The sequence below is a fragment of the Helianthus annuus genome, chromosome 3, assembly GCF_002127325.2.
Source record: "Helianthus annuus cultivar XRQ/B chromosome 3, HanXRQr2.0-SUNRISE, whole genome shotgun sequence".
Classification (NCBI taxonomy): Eukaryota; Viridiplantae; Streptophyta; class Magnoliopsida; order Asterales; family Asteraceae; genus Helianthus; species Helianthus annuus.
In genome coordinates, this window is record NC_035435.2 from 126495497 (window position 1) to 126512906 (window position 17410).

Genomic DNA, 17410 nt, shown 5'->3' on the forward strand with positions numbered 1-17410 from the left:
GTTTTTTTTTTTGTGGGGGGGGGGGGTTGGGTTTTTTTAGGTTTTTTAGGGGTTTTAGTTTTTAGCATTTAGCTTGGAGGGGGGGGGTTAGGTTTTTTTAGCTATTTTAGGTTGTGTTCACATTGGTTCTTACAGTTCTCGCAATAAAGGTGATTCTCGCATGAACCTTACCCTATATATATATATATATATAGGGGAAAGATAAATCGAAAACCCATGTGAGTTGAGAAACCCAAATAAACCCTATGTAACATTTTTATTTTTTTCTAAAAAAATAGGGAATGTAATATAAATGTACACGGACCTATTTATGAAAAAAAAAACGCTTACTATTTTTTTTTTAAAAAAATGTTGAAAATTTGTATGTTACATTTTTTTGGACATATATATTATGTAACCTGAAATTTTGTAACATTTTTAAAAAAAAAAACTACTTGGTGTTCTTTTGTGTTTCTTTTTTAAAAATGTTCAAATATATGTATATTACATTTCCTATTTTTTTTTAGAAATGTTTATTGAGTTTACATGGTTTTTTTACAAAGGTTTTCTAAGTTTTCTCAACTCAAGTGGGTTTTCGATTTATCCTTCCCCTATATATATATATATATATATATATATATATATATATATATATATATATATAGGATTAGGTTCAAGAGTGAACACTAGTGTAGCTTGCGAACTGAGTGAACTAATCCTCGCTATACACGTGTGTAGATCAATGGCCAGGATTTGATGTTAAAATACACTAGTGTATTTTACGATTTGATGATGAGATCTTGGCCATACACGTGTGTAGATCAATGGCAAGGATTTGTTCACTCAGTTCGCAAATACACTAGTGTTCACTCTAGAACCCCTCCCTATATATATATATATATATATATATATATATATATAGGGTAGGGATATGGTAAAAAGTGTCTAAAATGTAAGAAGGGTAAGAAGTGTTTTAAACCATTGGATATTTGATCTAATGGTTGAGATCAATAGGGTATAAAATGTAAATTGTGTTTTAATTAGAAGGACCTTATGTAAAAATTGAAGGGCAATAGTGACTTTTCCAACATTTCAAATATGGTAACCGTTTCAAAACCACCCATCAAACTCCTAAAGATCAGCGAATTATATGTAACCGCCATCAATCTCCAAAAAAAATCAGCGAATTTCTTCATACTTTAAAACATTCCCAGATTTTTAAAACGTAATCGCAGATTCAAGTCATGGTGTTTTATCTGGAGACATTGTTGATGGCGTGGTGTTTTATCTGGAGACATTGTTCGTGGCGTAGTGTTTTATAAATACAAAACATTCCCAGATTTTAAAACACCAAGACTAGGATTCAAGTCATGGTGTTTTATCTGGAGACCTTGTTCATAGTGTGGTGTTTTAAACATCTATGATTCAAGTCATGGTGTTTTATCAGGAGACATTATTCATGGCGTGGTGTTTTATCTGGAGACATTGTTCATAGCGTGGTGTTTTATCTGGAGACATTGTTCATGGTGTGGTGTTTTATCTGGAGACATTATTCATGCCGTGGTGTTTTATCTGGAGACATTGTTCATGGCGTGGTGTTTTGTCTCCAGATGTTTAAAACACTATGCCATGAACAATGTCACCAGATAAAACACCACGCCATGATTCAAGTCATGGTGTTTTATCTGGAATCCCCAGCAACCTTCTATGAATATAACACCATACAACTTAATAGAACACCAGAATAAAACACTATGATACACATTAACCTGCATCGCTGGACTCCATTGAAATTGATATAAAACACCATAATCGAAAAAAGGCGCAGACGTTAAACAACTGGAATGGGGATATCGATTTGATATTCCTTTATGTATTTATAATTAATGATGATTGAAAGATACGTATAACACAATCGTATTTGATATTCCCTATGCCAACTAGCCAAAGCTAAACACTTACCCCTTTTAAATAATAATAATAAACGTGCCTTACATCCATCAGACTTATTTCACTTTGATTTGTGGGGGTTGGCACCGATTAAACAGTAGGAAACTATGGCTATTATGTTGTGTTTGTTGATGACTTTTCAAGATTCTCTTAGTTATATGCGTTACGTGCAAAATCTGGATTTTACGAGGCTTTATATGTTTTCATGTCATTTGTGCAAACTCAAGTCTCAAGGAAAATCAAAATATTTCAAAGTGACAGAGGCACAAAATCTATGAATCATTGGGTACGAAATACGTTTGATAAAATGGCACCTTACGTCATTTATCTTGCCCATACACACTAGAATAAAATGCCCAGGCGGAACAAAAACACCGACATATAGTTGAAACGGGGTTGGAAATGTTATTAATATTTGTCTACCCCGTCATATTGGGTAGATGCATTCTCTTCGGCCGTCTACATCATTAGTAGATTGCCTACGCCAATTATGGATGGAAAATCACCCTTTGAATACGCACACATACCCGATTACAACTCTTTTCATGCCTTCGGTTGTCATGTGTTTCCTTACTTATGGGGTTACTCGAAACAAAAACTTAACCTTAGAAGTATACCCTTTGTATATATATATCAAGTATAGCCCAAAATACAAATGGTTCTGGTGCCTCGACCCATCCACGTATCAGTCTATATCACCTGACATGCTCAGTTTGATGAATCGGTCTTTCTCTTTCGAAACATATCCACTAGAAATCCCATCAACACTCTCCAACTTACCAATTTTTTAAAACATTTGATGCAATTCCTACACACTCTCTATCCTCGCATCCCACTAAACCCACTCATATACCCTTTCCATTCAAAGTTTGCATGGACTCTCCAAGTGATACCTATATTTATAATGCTCCACTAACTCCTATTTCTCCAACCACTAACCTGTCTCCATAGTCTGTGTACTGAAACTACCCCTCTATCATCTCCGATACTTGTCCATACTCCTCCTGATTCTTCACCCGTTAATCGTCAAATGTCACTTACTCCTATACCACCCCCTTCACCACCACCACTAGTTTTCTCACACCCTATAATAACCTGTGCCAAAGCCGGTATTTCAAACCTCATCGTCAAATCGATCTTTCTCAAGTTACCATCAATCAATCCTTAGACATATAAAACCACTGCTAAGGACTCAGAGTAGTGGCTAATATGCATCCTGAAATACATGCTCTATACAAAAACAATAAGTGGACTCTTATGCCTCGTCCAATTAATCGTAATATTTTTGGCTCAAAATGGTTATAGCGGACCAAATTTCAATCCGATAGCACCATTGAACGCCATAGGGCTTGGCTTGTAGCCTAGGGCTTTAGTCAAATCTTTGATAGTTTTTATCAATTAGTGGCAAGTACATTAATTAGATGTCAATAATGTCTTATCAATCTGTGGCAAGTACATTAATTAGATGTCAATAATGTCTTCTAACATGGCAATCTGAATGAATATCTTTATATGGATCAATCACCGCGCTTTGTTAACCCACAATTCTCTAGTCATGTATGCAAGTTGAATAAAGATTTATATAGGCTTAAACAGGCCCCTCGGGTGTGGTTTCATCGTCTGAGTAGTTTTTTGATTGACAACGATTATTCATGGAGTCAGGCGACACCTCTTTTTCAGTGTTCAAACGTGATGCATGCACCATGTATTTATTAGTATATATTGATGATTTAATCTTAATAGGCAATCAACCTTACATTCTTAAGGCTTTCATTAAACGTTTCAACAACGAATTTTCTATCAAAGATTTAGGGGAGCTCAACTACTTTCTTGAGCTTGAAGTCACTTTACCACTAACAAACTCTTTTTAAATCAATCCAAATATGCTAAATAAATTCTTATAAGAGCTAAGATGTTAGATACTAAACCGGATGCTACACCACTAGGAACAAATGTTTCTTTTGTTGCTATAGGTAGCCCATTTCCGGACCTAACGCCTTGTTGCTTGATTGTTGGTGCGCTTCAGTATTTGACAATCACTCGACAAAACATCTCCTATGTTGTTAACTAATTTAGTCTATTTTTACATGCTCCCACCATTTTACACTACCTAAAGGTCAAACGGCTTCTCTGCTACCTTAAGGAACTTTGGCACTTTGTCTGTCTTTTAGCAAACCCACCATACTTCGATCCTTGGGTACTCTGATGTTGACATGGCTAGGTGCTTTAAGACACGAAGGTCTACTTATGGCTACTGAATTTCTTGGGTGGTAATCTTATCTCTTGGAGTGCCAAGAAACAACCTACATTCTCTTACTTGAGTTGTGAATCTGAGTACCGAGCAATGGCCAATAGTACTGCTGAAATTGTATGAGTCACTCACCTACTTCAGGAACTACATGCTCTTCTGCAAGATCGCCCAACTATCATGTGTGATAATCGTAGTGCTATGTTTTTTTACATAGATGCTTGTTTATTGCTCTTGATTATCATTTTATCTCATAATTGTAGTGCTATGTCAATCCAATACTGACTTGAGCGTCGGTGGTCCAGAGACTTCGGTCTCTGACCCCTTCTAACGTGTTTTATGGTTTCGTGGGTCTGAGACGGGACAGATAAGACGAAGCATGGTCGTGTTCATCTATATTATCGTTGAAGTACATACCCGTACAGGTACATGCTTCTACAGTGTTCTAATATACATTTGACATTGGAGAATGATAATGCTTTTTTTGTTGGTCTACAAGATACTATATCGACATGTATCCAAGACGTTCAATGTGGTTGATATGCACAAGCATTTATCGTCAGACAACATTGTTTATTCTAAAAACTCAAGGTCATGAACTAGACAATGGTAAGCAGGCTAAAAAAGAGCCCAACTTAAAACATGTATTATATGGATTAATGTATCATATATGAGTGAAAGTAATACATGAATGATAAGACTTCGGTTATCAAATTAGAGGTGGAGCTTTCATAGGGCTATAAGGACCCAAATCATTCATGATAATGCCCCCCCCCCTAATTTTAGCTTTGAAAATTATTATCTCTATTTGGTGATTGGACCCCTCCTAATCATCCCCCACCCACAAAAAAATGTTTCAATCTCGTCACAGTATCACATGACTATTGGTATTACTTTTCTTCATACTAGTATAGAGATATATATAAACACCAAAAAATATATAAATTTTTATTATTAAAATAACTAGTTTCCTGATATTCACGTTAATGTATTTTGATATTACTGGTGGAATGGAATGGAATGCATATCTCAATTTCTGCATCGTTCCATAAAAAGAGAACGTTACAATTTGTCTGCTACCCCACTTGGGAATGCGATCATTTGGATATTCGATTTTGTCTTTACTCCCCACTTGTGCATATTCCCTTTTGCTCTATATTACTATATATATGGCCGTTCAAAAAAAGACAAAAAAAAAAACTATATATATGCACTTCTTCCATAAGCTAGCTAGCTAGCCAGCCGCCAGTGACATATATGTGACATGGCCAACCATCAACAGTTTCAGTCATGCTATCAGAACTGGATGGCTCAACAAAGGCTCGACCTCAACGAACTACTCCAAGCACTCACTAACTTCCCTACCGATCCCGACTACCTTCAACTCATAGTCAAAAAACACATCAATCACTATGAATATTACCTCACTGCTCGAGCCCAACTGGCCAAACATGATGGGCCTTCTTTCTTGGCTCCAACATGGGGAACCACCTTTGAGAACTCATCTCTTTGGATCGGTGGTTGTAGGCCTTCCTTAATCATCCGACTCGTTTATGTCTTATGCGGGTACCAACAAAACACGCACTTGGCTGAGTTTCTTCATGGTGTCACACGTGGAAACCTGGGAGATATATCAAGTTCTCAGCTTATAAGCATAGATGCTCTCCATGCCAAAACTATCAAAGAGGAAGATAAGCTCACTTCGACTTTCGCAAGCTTACAGGCATATAACACAACTTATAACATTACGTCTTATGTTCCCAAACTGTTTGCTAGCGCGGACTTGTCGCATTATTGATAACACTACTAGAAAACTGAGTAATTGTGACGGATTGTGACAAAAAAAAAAATGGTGGCAATATAGGGAATTGGAATCATTAACTTTAGTGGATTTCGGATAAATGTTTGGATACTTATAATTAAGAGTAAAATGCCAAAATCGTCCATGAGTTTAAACTACTTTTGTCACTTCAGTACAAAAATGGAACGTTTTGTATCTGGGTCCCTGAGGTTTCATTCTTGTTGCCATTTTCATCCAACTAGCAAATTAAGTTAGAATTTTCTGTTAACTTCTCCTTTTTTGTCGTTTTCCTCAACTAATTAATATATATTATGCCATAAAATGATGATTATGCCTTTCATTTAAATGAGGAAAACGACAAAAAAGGGGGAGAAGTTAACAGAAAGTTCTAACCCGGTTTGCCAATTTGATGAGACTAACAACAAAAATGAAACCTTAGGGACCAGATACAAAAAGTTCCATTTTTGAACTAAAGTGGCAAACGTGGCCTAAACTCGGGGACAATTTTGGCATTTTACTCTACAATTAAACTTGAAGTGAGAAAACAAGAAAGAAATTAGAAAACCAAAAAAAAACAGTCACAAAACCGTTGCAAAGAGTTACCAAGCGGTCGCAAACAAGTCCTAGATTTGACAGTCGCAACTCACCACTGCGAAAGTGGTCGCTAAACTCTGTCACAAATAATCTCCGGTCGCAAGCAGTGGCAATACAGGATCACCATGTTGTTACCTCAGCATTTTTGTCGAAAAATCGATTGCAGAAGGCTCTTTGCGACTACTTTACGACCGAAAATACTAGTTTTCTAGCTGTTCTTTTTCATCTGGCTTCTTGACATGTTAAGTCTGCAAACACTAATCAAAATTACAAATATGTATTGTGGATATCAGATGGTTTGATGTATATATGCAGGAGAGGGTAGCCGACGAGCCACTGGCGTTGCTAGCATACAACTCTAGACAAATAGGGGAGTCAAGCCAGGGTGAGGTTGTGGATAAAGCGATGGATAGTCATGCCTCTGATATGTACAAGATCTTAGTGGAAGCAGACAAGCTGAGGTTGGATATACTCAAGCACATGATAGACATTTTGACACCATTGCAGGCAGTTGAGTTTCTAGTGGCGTCAAGAAAGTTACAACTGTGTTTACATGAGTGGAGCAAAAGAAGAGACATCCAAATGGGGATTACACAACTTTTTAATACAGATAATCCCTCATCTTCCGGTGCCTCCCTGTGAGTGGCTCCGGGATTGGTCCAACAACTTATGCCCAAGAGTGTAGTTTAAATAAGTGGTGTGTATAAATGTTTGTTTTTGTTTAAGAACCGGTTTATTATAGTGAGTTTGTAATCTAGGGGAAAATAAGAGAGAAAAACCGAGGTGGTGATCTTTGAGTAAAGGCCACATGATCCTTTTCGCAAACCACAACCTGGAATGTGGTGCATCATGAACAACAATTTAAACCGAATTGCTAATCGATATGGGTCAGCATTGCATCTTTTCCTTTCATAACTTTATATAGCAAAACATGTTGGGTTAGGCAATGGGTCAAAACGGGTCATGTTTTCTTAACCTGTTCTACACCTTGAAGATAAAAGCATAACCCAAATTAGACTATTTATTTCGCTAATTTTGATAACTAATTGGTGGTCATGTCACATTTCTTATAGGTCGTTTTATGTCGGTGGTGCTGTTGGAAGAGCAGATGATACTAGTGACGCGGACAAGAAGTTTGTAGAGGTAATATGCATCATAACATTTTGTGCTTCTTTGTTAGTTTATACAAATAAACAGAAGCAAACTGGTTAGCTTAAGATCATTACGGTTCGGTACATAATTTAAAACTTGAAAGTAGTCGTTTCTTTTATATTTTTTTACATTTGAAATACGTAGTTATGCATATTTTATTGTCTTTAAATTTTAATACAAAATGGTTTTGAATATCTTTTGAACTAGTTAAATCGCCCAAACTGTCAAACTGAACTATTTTAGTCAGTCCAGTTGACCCAACCAACCCGAGCGGTTTGGTCTGTCGTTTTCTGAAACCGTAGTTAGCAATACAACCTAGAAGTTTTTTGAAACCGTCCGATTACAAATATTTTAATTCAAGATGAACTTGTTTTCATAAATAAGTAACATTACAATAGTACAGAGCAGCAGGAATTTTAGATTTTACATTCTTAATGATGCAGTCTTAGAAGACTTCATTTCTTCTTACCACCACCAATCTCACCCTCTACAATCGCGTGCCTAGTCAAAACAATCTCTTTAACAAGATTCTTGTACAAAAAGGGTCTAACCGCAGCTCTCAAGAACTGACCCGGTGGAATCCTACTTTTCTTGATCTTTTTCATCCTCGGCCCATACCCGAGTTGCTTCCATTCCTCTTGAGTTACCTTGGCCCGACCGCGCCTCATTGCCATTTCACCCTTGTCATTCTCCTCCTTCGTTCGCTTCTCTTCCATATTCTGTGCTTGCTTCTCGTACAACTTCTTCGTCATTTTCACACTTCTTCTTGCCATAACTTCCATTTCTTCGTTGCTGTTTACCGCCTTCTTGAACTCCTCTTCCCAATACTTCTCATCTTCATCTAAACCATCACCATCATCGTCACCATCACCATCACTACCATCATCATTGTCGTCTTCTGTTTCTACATCATCAAGTTCCGCATCAATCACGATATCGTCATCTTCTTCTTCATTTTCGTCATCTTCAACCCAATCTAAAACTTCGAGACTGGACCCACCGTCATCGTTCTCATCCGGAGCGTCACAACCGAACTCCATTTCCTCCAACTTAGCCTTCCACTCCTTCGTATACGGATGAAGCAATTCAACTGGATGATGCCCGAGCAGAAACTCCAAACACTTCGACTTCTTCTCATCACTCGCTTTCTCAAACGCCTTAACCACATCATCCACAAACGATTTCTGGTTCACCCCTAAAATCTTACACAACCCACCGAAATACGTACACGTTTCCACCCCACCATCATCACTTTCCAACTGACACATATAATCCCGCTCGGTTTCCGGATCAAGCAAAGGCGTCATTGACTTAAAAAACTCATCCTGAGGCTCAAACCGACACTGATAAACCGGTCTCTTCACGTATATAATATCAGGTCTCACCCACGCTGCACATTTCGTAATCAACGATCGAGTTCTATTCCCAAGCCTACCCATCAAATTCCACTTATCTAACCTCTGTTTTCCAGCTTCAACCACAACTTCACTAACTAAAGTCCACTGCTCCCATGGAAGATCCGAAACTCGCCATTTTGGATGCCGAACAAACACCCAAAAGTACCGAAACCCGACACTCTTATCCATTGACTCCAACCTCTGACCAAAATCCTGACTCATTTCAAACTGCTCAATCTTTTCCCACTCTTCTTGATCCCTAACTTCACCAATCAAAGTCACATTCTCGTCCGAAAACCGCCCACGAATCGGCTCTCCTAACACCACACCGCGCCACGAATACGGGCCGAATTCACCATACTTGTACCAATCATAAGGGTGCTTCAAATTGGGGTCATCTTTCTCCATAAACTGAACCATTCTGTCATACCCTAACCCAATCATCTGCAACTCTTCTTCTGTAAAGTTATTAGGGTAATTACCATGAGGGTTCTTCAGCCTATAAAACAGATTTTCAGCGAGTTTTTTGCTCTTTCTTCGAACGTTTCGCTTTGCTTCTCTGCGTAACTCTGCATTGCCTTCGATTCGACCGGTGGATGTGCCCCCTTCTTTTTTCTTGCTGCGGCCGGCATATGATCGAACACTTGGTCTGCATGATGGAATTTTGGGTGAAAACAGTGCTTTTATAGATTGGTATTTGGGGGTTTTGGGAGATGAGTGAGTTGGGATTATGGGTTTGTAAAGAGGGTTTGAGATTTTGGTTAGGGGATAAGGTGTGAAGGTGGAGAAACAGGGGTTTAGGGTTTTAGAAAGGGGAGAGTTTTGTTGGAACATGTTTGCAACTGGTGAAAGAAGAGATAAGTTGGACTCTTATGTAAGTTTCTCTGCATCATAATCAGATTCAGATGCAAACATTTTGCTTTGGCAAATTAGATTTAAATAATCCCAACTTACTTAATTTGACCGATAATAATCCCAACTCAGTTATTGGCCGATAATAATCCGAACCAATCTACTTTTGGCCGATAATAGTCCGCCGTTAAAAATAGCTTAACGGAGTTATGTTTTTTTCCGAATTACAAACCGATGTTTTAGGGCTTTTGATTAGAACGAGGATACGAGTTGAATGAGGTAAAATTTACCTCGAAATACTACCCCAAACGACAAAAACAGTGCTTCAATTCGGGTGTTTAAACTTCCAATTAACAAAAATCAAGCCGTTTGAAAAACCGTTTTGAGGTAGGTTTTACATAAATCGACTCGTATCTTTGTTCTAATCAAAATCCATAAAATATCGGTTTGTAATTCGGAAAAAAGCATAACTCCGTTAAGCTATTTTTAACGGCGGACTATTATCGGCCAAAAGTAGACCAGTTCGGATTATTATCTGCCAATAACTGAGTTGGGATTATTATCGGCAAAATTGAGTAAGTTGGGATTATTTAAATCCAATTTGCCTTTTGCTTTTAATATTTTTTTTATTTATTGTTTCTTTTAACTGCCAACGAATCCTCCAAATTAGCTACTGACAAAATTCACCACATCGGGATACACTCGCCTTTGAACCGGGGAAAACTCTCACCTAGGCCGAAGCCCGTGAACACTCGCCCGAAGGCACGACAGTGCGATGAGGTAAAACCCGCTCAGTTCAAGGATCGAACTAGCGATCTCCACCTATTCGCCTAGTCTCCCATCATCACCAGGTGCCGCAGAAAATAATGGGGAGGGCAGGAATCGAACTTGGTTCCCTTAGAATACTAAGACTCTCCCTTACCACTCCACCACCACCTTATTGCCTTTTTTTATTTATTGTTAATTACTTGAAAAAAAAATAGTTTCATTTGATTCACAAGATATAATTGGTCTTGAAATTAGAATCAAAATTTAAGGGTTTGGATATTGCAATATGTTTGGTTGGCATTAATAATTATGTTTTGTTTGTTAGATTGTTAAACGAGCCGTTTTGAATTAAACCGAGCAATGCGTTGTTCATGATCATTCGTTAAGTTTTTATCGGACAAATGAAAAGTTCATGGACATATATCCGAACGGAATTTTGTGCTCATGTTGCGTTCGATTAGGAGATGATTGTGTGCGTGTTCTTTTGTAATTTCATAAACAAACACGAATGAACATATACGAATTTGAAAAAGAAAAATCAATACTCTTAGTCTCATGCATTAGACATAATCACCCTAAAATTAATATAAAGTTAAGCACTTGACATTATTATTTGAAAATACTTCGACATAGTGATCATAAACATAGCTATCTCAAAATAATGTGTTGAAAGAGTAATCGTAGAATTTAGAAGCCGTTCCGAGAAAGAAAGGCGGGAAGGGAGAATAAACGATGAGAGGACTAAGATTTCTGCTATAAAAGTAAGGGTTAAAACCAAAAACCAAAAACTAAAAATTAAAAAAATATATATATAATAAGTTTAAATGTTACTGCATCCACAATGTTAAAGACCATCCGCAACAAAACTGAAAAACGCCTAAATACATGCCTAGTCACATCCCAATCAAAAAAGGAAAAAAAAAACTAATTTTCAAATCACACAAAACTCACTCAATAAAAGACCTAAAAAAACCCAAAAATATTGTCACATCATCACAATTTTTTATTTTTAACAGCCCATCTCTCTTTAATTTCATGGTGGTCGTTGATGGTGGTGGTGGAGAACTGATGAGATGAAGATATAGAGAGGGGTGTACATTGATGAATGTGAAAGAGGTGAAAGGATTGGGGTAGATGAGGTTATAAATAAAGGGGAAAAAGAAGTGGTAGGTGTAATTATATTTATACCCTCATGTGTCCTGCACATGACTTAATTTAACTGAAAAATATAATTGGGTTTGCCATAAAGGACGTAACGTGCAACATTTTCAAACATAAAGGACAAAACTCATCAATTTTAAAGGTAAAAGACAACGCCTGAAATTTGGGACAAACATAAAGGACAAAACATGTAATTTACTCTATATTTAATAATTAAAAAGTAAATTTGGCCCGCCTTAATCCATTTTTTTCTAGCTCTTAGCCAACAACTACATCAGAAAAAACAAATGCCAAAAACAAGCTCACACAATAAAGAAGAATGACTAACGTGGAAAAACGAGAAGAAATTGATGCTAAAAACGTTATTGGCTATGCTCTAAGTTCTACAAACATCCATCTCAACATGCTAGATTAGATTTCAAGAAATGGCTATGCGCTAAGTTCTACAAACATCCATCTCAACATGCTAGATTAGATTTCAAGACTACTAAAAAAACCTAAACATCAAACTTCTACAAATTTTCACCTATTTTTACATAAAGAAATCTCATTTCCCCATTTTAACCATGTAACCGCTAGTTGTGTGCTCATTTTGGTTCGCTTGAGGTTTGAATACACGAACCACCAAACGGACTTGGTGTCCGGATGCATGCTATATCACAATGAGGTTCGTGGGGATGTGGTCCGAATTTTCGGACCTGGCCACATCAGCAACATTGTGGTTGTTCTTAGGGTAATAAACTAGATATTAAAAATTATAGGATGTAAAAGACACTTTAATATTAATAATTGAACATAAACAAACAACCATGAACATACAAACGAATATAAACGAACAAATTATATACTCTTTACGAATACAATTGAACACACACAACTTCTATTCATGCTCATTCATTTAACTTAATTGAACAAGATTCATTGAACATGTTTGCTCATTTATTAAATGAACGAATAAAACTTTCTGCTGAATCGTTTGGTTTGGTTTGGTTCGGTTCGGTTCGGTTCGATTTGGTTACGGTTGAAGTGTAAACGCTTCTTCGTTACAAATCCATTCTCCCCAAACAATCAAATCACCCTCCCTTGTACTTGATCAGTTGATCCCTTCATCATTCTGGTAATCACATCTCAATATGTGATCTAACATTCAAACCCTAAACCGAACCAGAACCCAACACAACACAACAATGGCTCGAAGAACCCACTTAACAGATCTCGGAACCATAGCCAACCTCGATCTAACCGAACTGGGTGCAGGAAAAGAAGGCTGGCTCGATAACCCAAATCTTTTATGCGCTTTCGACACAGATTCTCTCGCAATCGCCAACCGTTACTTCCTCCTTGTTCTCGAGTGGTCTCACGCTTCCGCCCCTGCTTCTTTTCGGGTCAAGATCCGACCCAATCTGTCCCCGATTGAAGCAGAGTATGTGTCTGCTCTTGAGTGGTTGGTGTTTGATGATATTAGAGTTATTGCTGTTGGAACATCTTGTGGGTACTTGTTGATTTACTCACTTGGTGGCGATCTTATTCACAAACAGGTACTGTTAATTAGATTTGCAGTGACTGTTGTATGTTTTTCTAAAATTGATTGTTTTGATCACTGAATAGTTAAAATTGCTGCCTTATATATAAGGATGATTAGTTTAAATTTTACAATTTGTGTGTTGTGAATCGTTTGTTTTTGTGAACATGCAAGTTTTAATATGAAGCTCAATAATAGCTCATGATATGTTAAAGATTGTATATTTGCATTCTATAACTCTATGTTGTCAAAGGCGTAAAGCGCACTCAAGGTGCATAGGCCTCGCTCGGAGCCTAGGCGCAGGGTGGTTAAAGCGATGGCTTTTTTAAGCTAGGCGCATAGCTTAAAAATACCATTTTTAGGGTTTTTAGATATATTTTAGGCTTGTTTAGGGCTAGTTTAGGCTGGTTCTAGGGCATTTTTGGATGTTTCAGACCAGTTTGCTCTGAATTTTGCCGCAAACTTTCAAGATTTGACCAGAATATTGCCGGCATCTCACCCGAAACCAAAACGCCTGGATGGCAGCAAGATGTTTTCTCTGCGTCACGCCTTGCCTGAGGGCCTAGGAGCACGCCTGAAGGGCTTTTGACAACATAGGTGTTATTGATGGTCAAAATGTTTTGGAGTGTTTGTAGAAGAAGTGATTTTAATTTGAAATGATAACAGAAACCATGGCATATGATTGTAGAAGATAAGCTGATTATTTATACAGAAACGGATAATATAAAGTGATGACAACATTAGAATGATGGTATGTGTGTATCAAAGAACATCGTTGTCCCTAAACTGAAGTAAAGAAATTTTATAAATAGGAAATTAGAAAGCTTTAGTTGGCGAATGGGCTAGTAAGTACTCATATAACTCTGCTTTGCTCTTACAGCTTGTATATCCAGGAAAGATTCTACGGTTAAGAGTGCGTGGGACCAAGCGAGATATTACAGAAGACACATCATCATCTGAGGAAGTGTGTGTCGTTATACCAGGCATAATTGCACGTTTTGATGGATCTGACATTCAGGCATGTCGTATAATCTTTTAGGATTAATTCCATTGTCTTCTAATACTCGTTTAAATGCATAATAACAATCAGGCAAACATAATTCTGGTGTGCAGAAGGTACTGCAGAAATGGTATCAAGAAACTCAAAATCGGTTTTGGAATCAATCATCAGGAGATAAAGGCTCAGAAGAATACGAAGTTTCATCCTCCCTTATTCCTTACCAATGTTGGAATGTTAATAAATACGGTTCGTGTGTTGATGCTGCAGTTACTGGTGTCATGCCACCACCTCTTCTGGAACTACAGGTATGGAGGGGCGGTTTTGGTATTTTACTACAAGTTGGGATGGTTAACTAATTTTACATTCCTGTTATAACAAATGAGTAAAATGCCATTTTCGTCCCTGTTTTTTAGCCAGTTTTGCGACTTTCGTCCAAAGGTTTGTTTTTTAGCATCTGGATCCAAAAGGTTTGAAATCTTGCCATCATCATCCGGCTAGTTAACTACATCCATTTTTCTCCGTTAAGTTAGGGGTGTTTCCGTCATTTTTGTTGACTTAAAGGGCAATTCGGGTTTTTTTTCACTTTATGTACGAACATTTAGCATAACGTACAAGTGTTCAAAAGACCGAATTACCTTTTAAGTCAACAAAATAGACGAAAATGCCTCTGACTTAACGGAGAAAATTGGATGAAGTTAACAAGCCAAATGATGATGGCAAGATTTCAAACCTTTTGGATCCAGATGCTAAAAAACAAACCTTTGGACGAACTCACGAAAGTCACAAAACTGGCCAAACCTCAGGGACAAAAACGGCATTTTACTAATAAAAACTAATTTTACATTTACTAAAATAATCAATTTCTTATCTCAGCTCTTTAGTGAGGATAAAATGATTAGTTGTAATAAAACAAGTTATATGTGACAAATTGAACATAATGTCTGAAGGTACCTTTATATATAATATATATATGCTGAAAATGTCTTATGTAATGAGTTTTGGGGAGTATCTGAAGGTAGTATTCTGGTATTTGAATTCAGCTGCTTTTATTGTTGAGCAGTCAAGTGATCGATATTATTGTGCTGTTACTATTGGAGCTGATGCCGCAATTTCAGCCTTCAGGTTGCTAGCAAACATCTTCTTTTTTATAATTATCATGTAATAAACCACCTTCACTAGTGATTTACTATTTTTTATTTATTTATTTTTATGAAAGGCTTTCTGAAGATCGAAGCAGATCCTTTGTTGGAGCCCTTTTATCAAAGGTTGTACCTGCAACATTTTCAACCATAGCTTCTTTCTCCAAATTGGTATGGAGGACCCAACAATCGACAAAAAAGCCCGAACCAAAACCCCAACCATTTGCTCGAGGTCTGGTTTATTCTAAATTTCATGATGATTTATATAACAATAATAAATTAAGTTTTTTTAGTAAGTACACGGATAGTCCCTGTTGTTTTCTAAAATTTTGAATTTGGTCCGTAGCTTTTCAAAAATACACAAATGTTTCCGGTGGTTTGCACTTTGTAACGCATTTAGTCCTCAACTTTTGCCAAAAGTACATGGATGGTCCCTGAGGTTTACACTTTATAACACATTTAGTCCCTAACTTGTATTCCCTAAAACCTTTAGATTTGTTGGCTGGTGAGTAAATGCGTTACAAAGTGCAAACCATCGGGACCATCCGTGTACTTTTAGAAAGCTAGGTACCAAATCCAAAATTTTGGAAAACCACAGGGACTATCCGTGTACTTTACTCTTTAAAAAAATAAACAAATAAGTAACTAATAAGTAAAAGGATCTAATTTCCACATAATAACTTCAAGTTTTTCTCAAATTTTGCAGCTTTACCCCTTACATGTTTGAAAGATCACCCTAGAAAGGGAGAGAAACTAACCTTATCCCCTAGCGGGACTTTAGCGGCAATAACAGATTCCCTAGGTCGTATTATGCTATTAGACACTCGTGCCCTTGTGGTCGTACGCTTATGGAAGGTATTCTTCTTAATTTATAAACACACCCCTGCCACTGTTTTGTCTGTTTATAATTATTATGTTTGAAACCCGAACTTCAGGGATATCGGGATGCTAGCTGTCTTTTTGTTGAACGGCTTGTAAATAAAGATTCTCGTGAACATGTAAAGAATGATTACTGCTTATGTCTCGCCATTCACGCCCCTCGAAAGGGCATTGTTGAGGTAACATTTTATTATGGTTCTTTTTAGACATGGCAAGTTCGACCCGTTTGCTTAATAAAATTTATAAACGTTGCAGATTTGGCAGATGAGGACTGGCCCGAGGATATTGACGGTACCATGCCCGAAAGGAAGTAGAATACTGCAACCGACGTACAGATTCGGATCGACTTTAGCTGCATCATCTTCAAGTTCTTATAAACCTTTGGAAGTTTTCTTTCTGAATGGTGATTCTGGTCAACTTTCAAGATTAAATTGATGTGTTATTTTTTCAGTTTTTTGTTTTGTTTCCTAGTAAATTAATACACCTTTATATTTGTGCAATTTTGATGGAAATTGGAAAGTCACCTTTATATCTGGCCATTACACTTTACACCGGTTGAAAAAGCACTTGCTCTCACGGACTACAAGTATGTAAAACTAAAATATACTCATAAATAACTTATCTTTCCGTTCTTTAAAGTAAGGATGAGCTCGGTACCTGTACCAAAATTCGTCAAATATGGGTACCCGTACTGAAAATGTTTCATAGGGTACGGTACCGAAAATAATTCGGTACTAAATGCTCATCCCTACTTTAAAGTGCTTCTAAACGTTTTGTTTTTTTATTTTATTTATTTATTTATTTATTTATTTATTTTTTAAGGTAAAGTAATGTATTCTTAAATACTTGTGGCTACTTCTAAACTACTTCAATACATGTATTTTGTAGGATTTGAATCGTAGATCTCACATTTAAAGGGGTACTATGTCTTCTAACTTTTAAGGCACTATAATACATGGGTTTTTTTT

At 37.0% G+C, this 17410-nt stretch overlaps 3 protein-coding genes across 3 annotated transcripts; 2 read left to right on the top strand and 1 right to left on the bottom strand.

Moving 5' to 3' along the window:
* Positions 1 to 5435: 5435 nt before the first annotated feature.
* Positions 5436 to 7397, top strand: LOC110909586 (protein DOG1-like 1). The gene is made up of 2 exons (XM_022154461.2): positions 5436 to 5900; positions 6888 to 7397. The coding sequence occupies exons 1-2, from the start codon at positions 5442 to 5444 to the stop codon at positions 7212 to 7214; spliced, it is 786 nt and encodes a 261-aa protein (XP_022010153.2). The 5' UTR covers positions 5436 to 5441; the 3' UTR covers positions 7215 to 7397.
* A 676-nt stretch (positions 7398 to 8073) lies between these two features.
* LOC110911356 lies at positions 8074 to 9988 on the bottom strand. Its single transcript, XM_022155964.2, has one exon. It carries the CDS (start codon positions 9953 to 9955, stop codon positions 8180 to 8182), a length of 1776 nt encoding a protein of 591 aa, XP_022011656.1. The 5' UTR covers positions 9956 to 9988; the 3' UTR covers positions 8074 to 8179.
* Positions 9989 to 12881: 2893 nt separating this feature from the next.
* On the top strand, positions 12882 to 16981 carry LOC110911358 (rab3 GTPase-activating protein non-catalytic subunit). The gene is made up of 8 exons (XM_022155965.2): positions 12882 to 13440; positions 14305 to 14442; positions 14538 to 14729; positions 15485 to 15546; positions 15641 to 15795; positions 16270 to 16418; positions 16499 to 16621; positions 16698 to 16981. Exons 1-8 carry the CDS (start codon positions 13090 to 13092, stop codon positions 16875 to 16877), a joined length of 1350 nt encoding a protein of 449 aa, XP_022011657.1. The 5' UTR covers positions 12882 to 13089; the 3' UTR covers positions 16878 to 16981.
* The last annotated feature ends 429 nt before the right edge of the window (positions 16982 to 17410 follow it).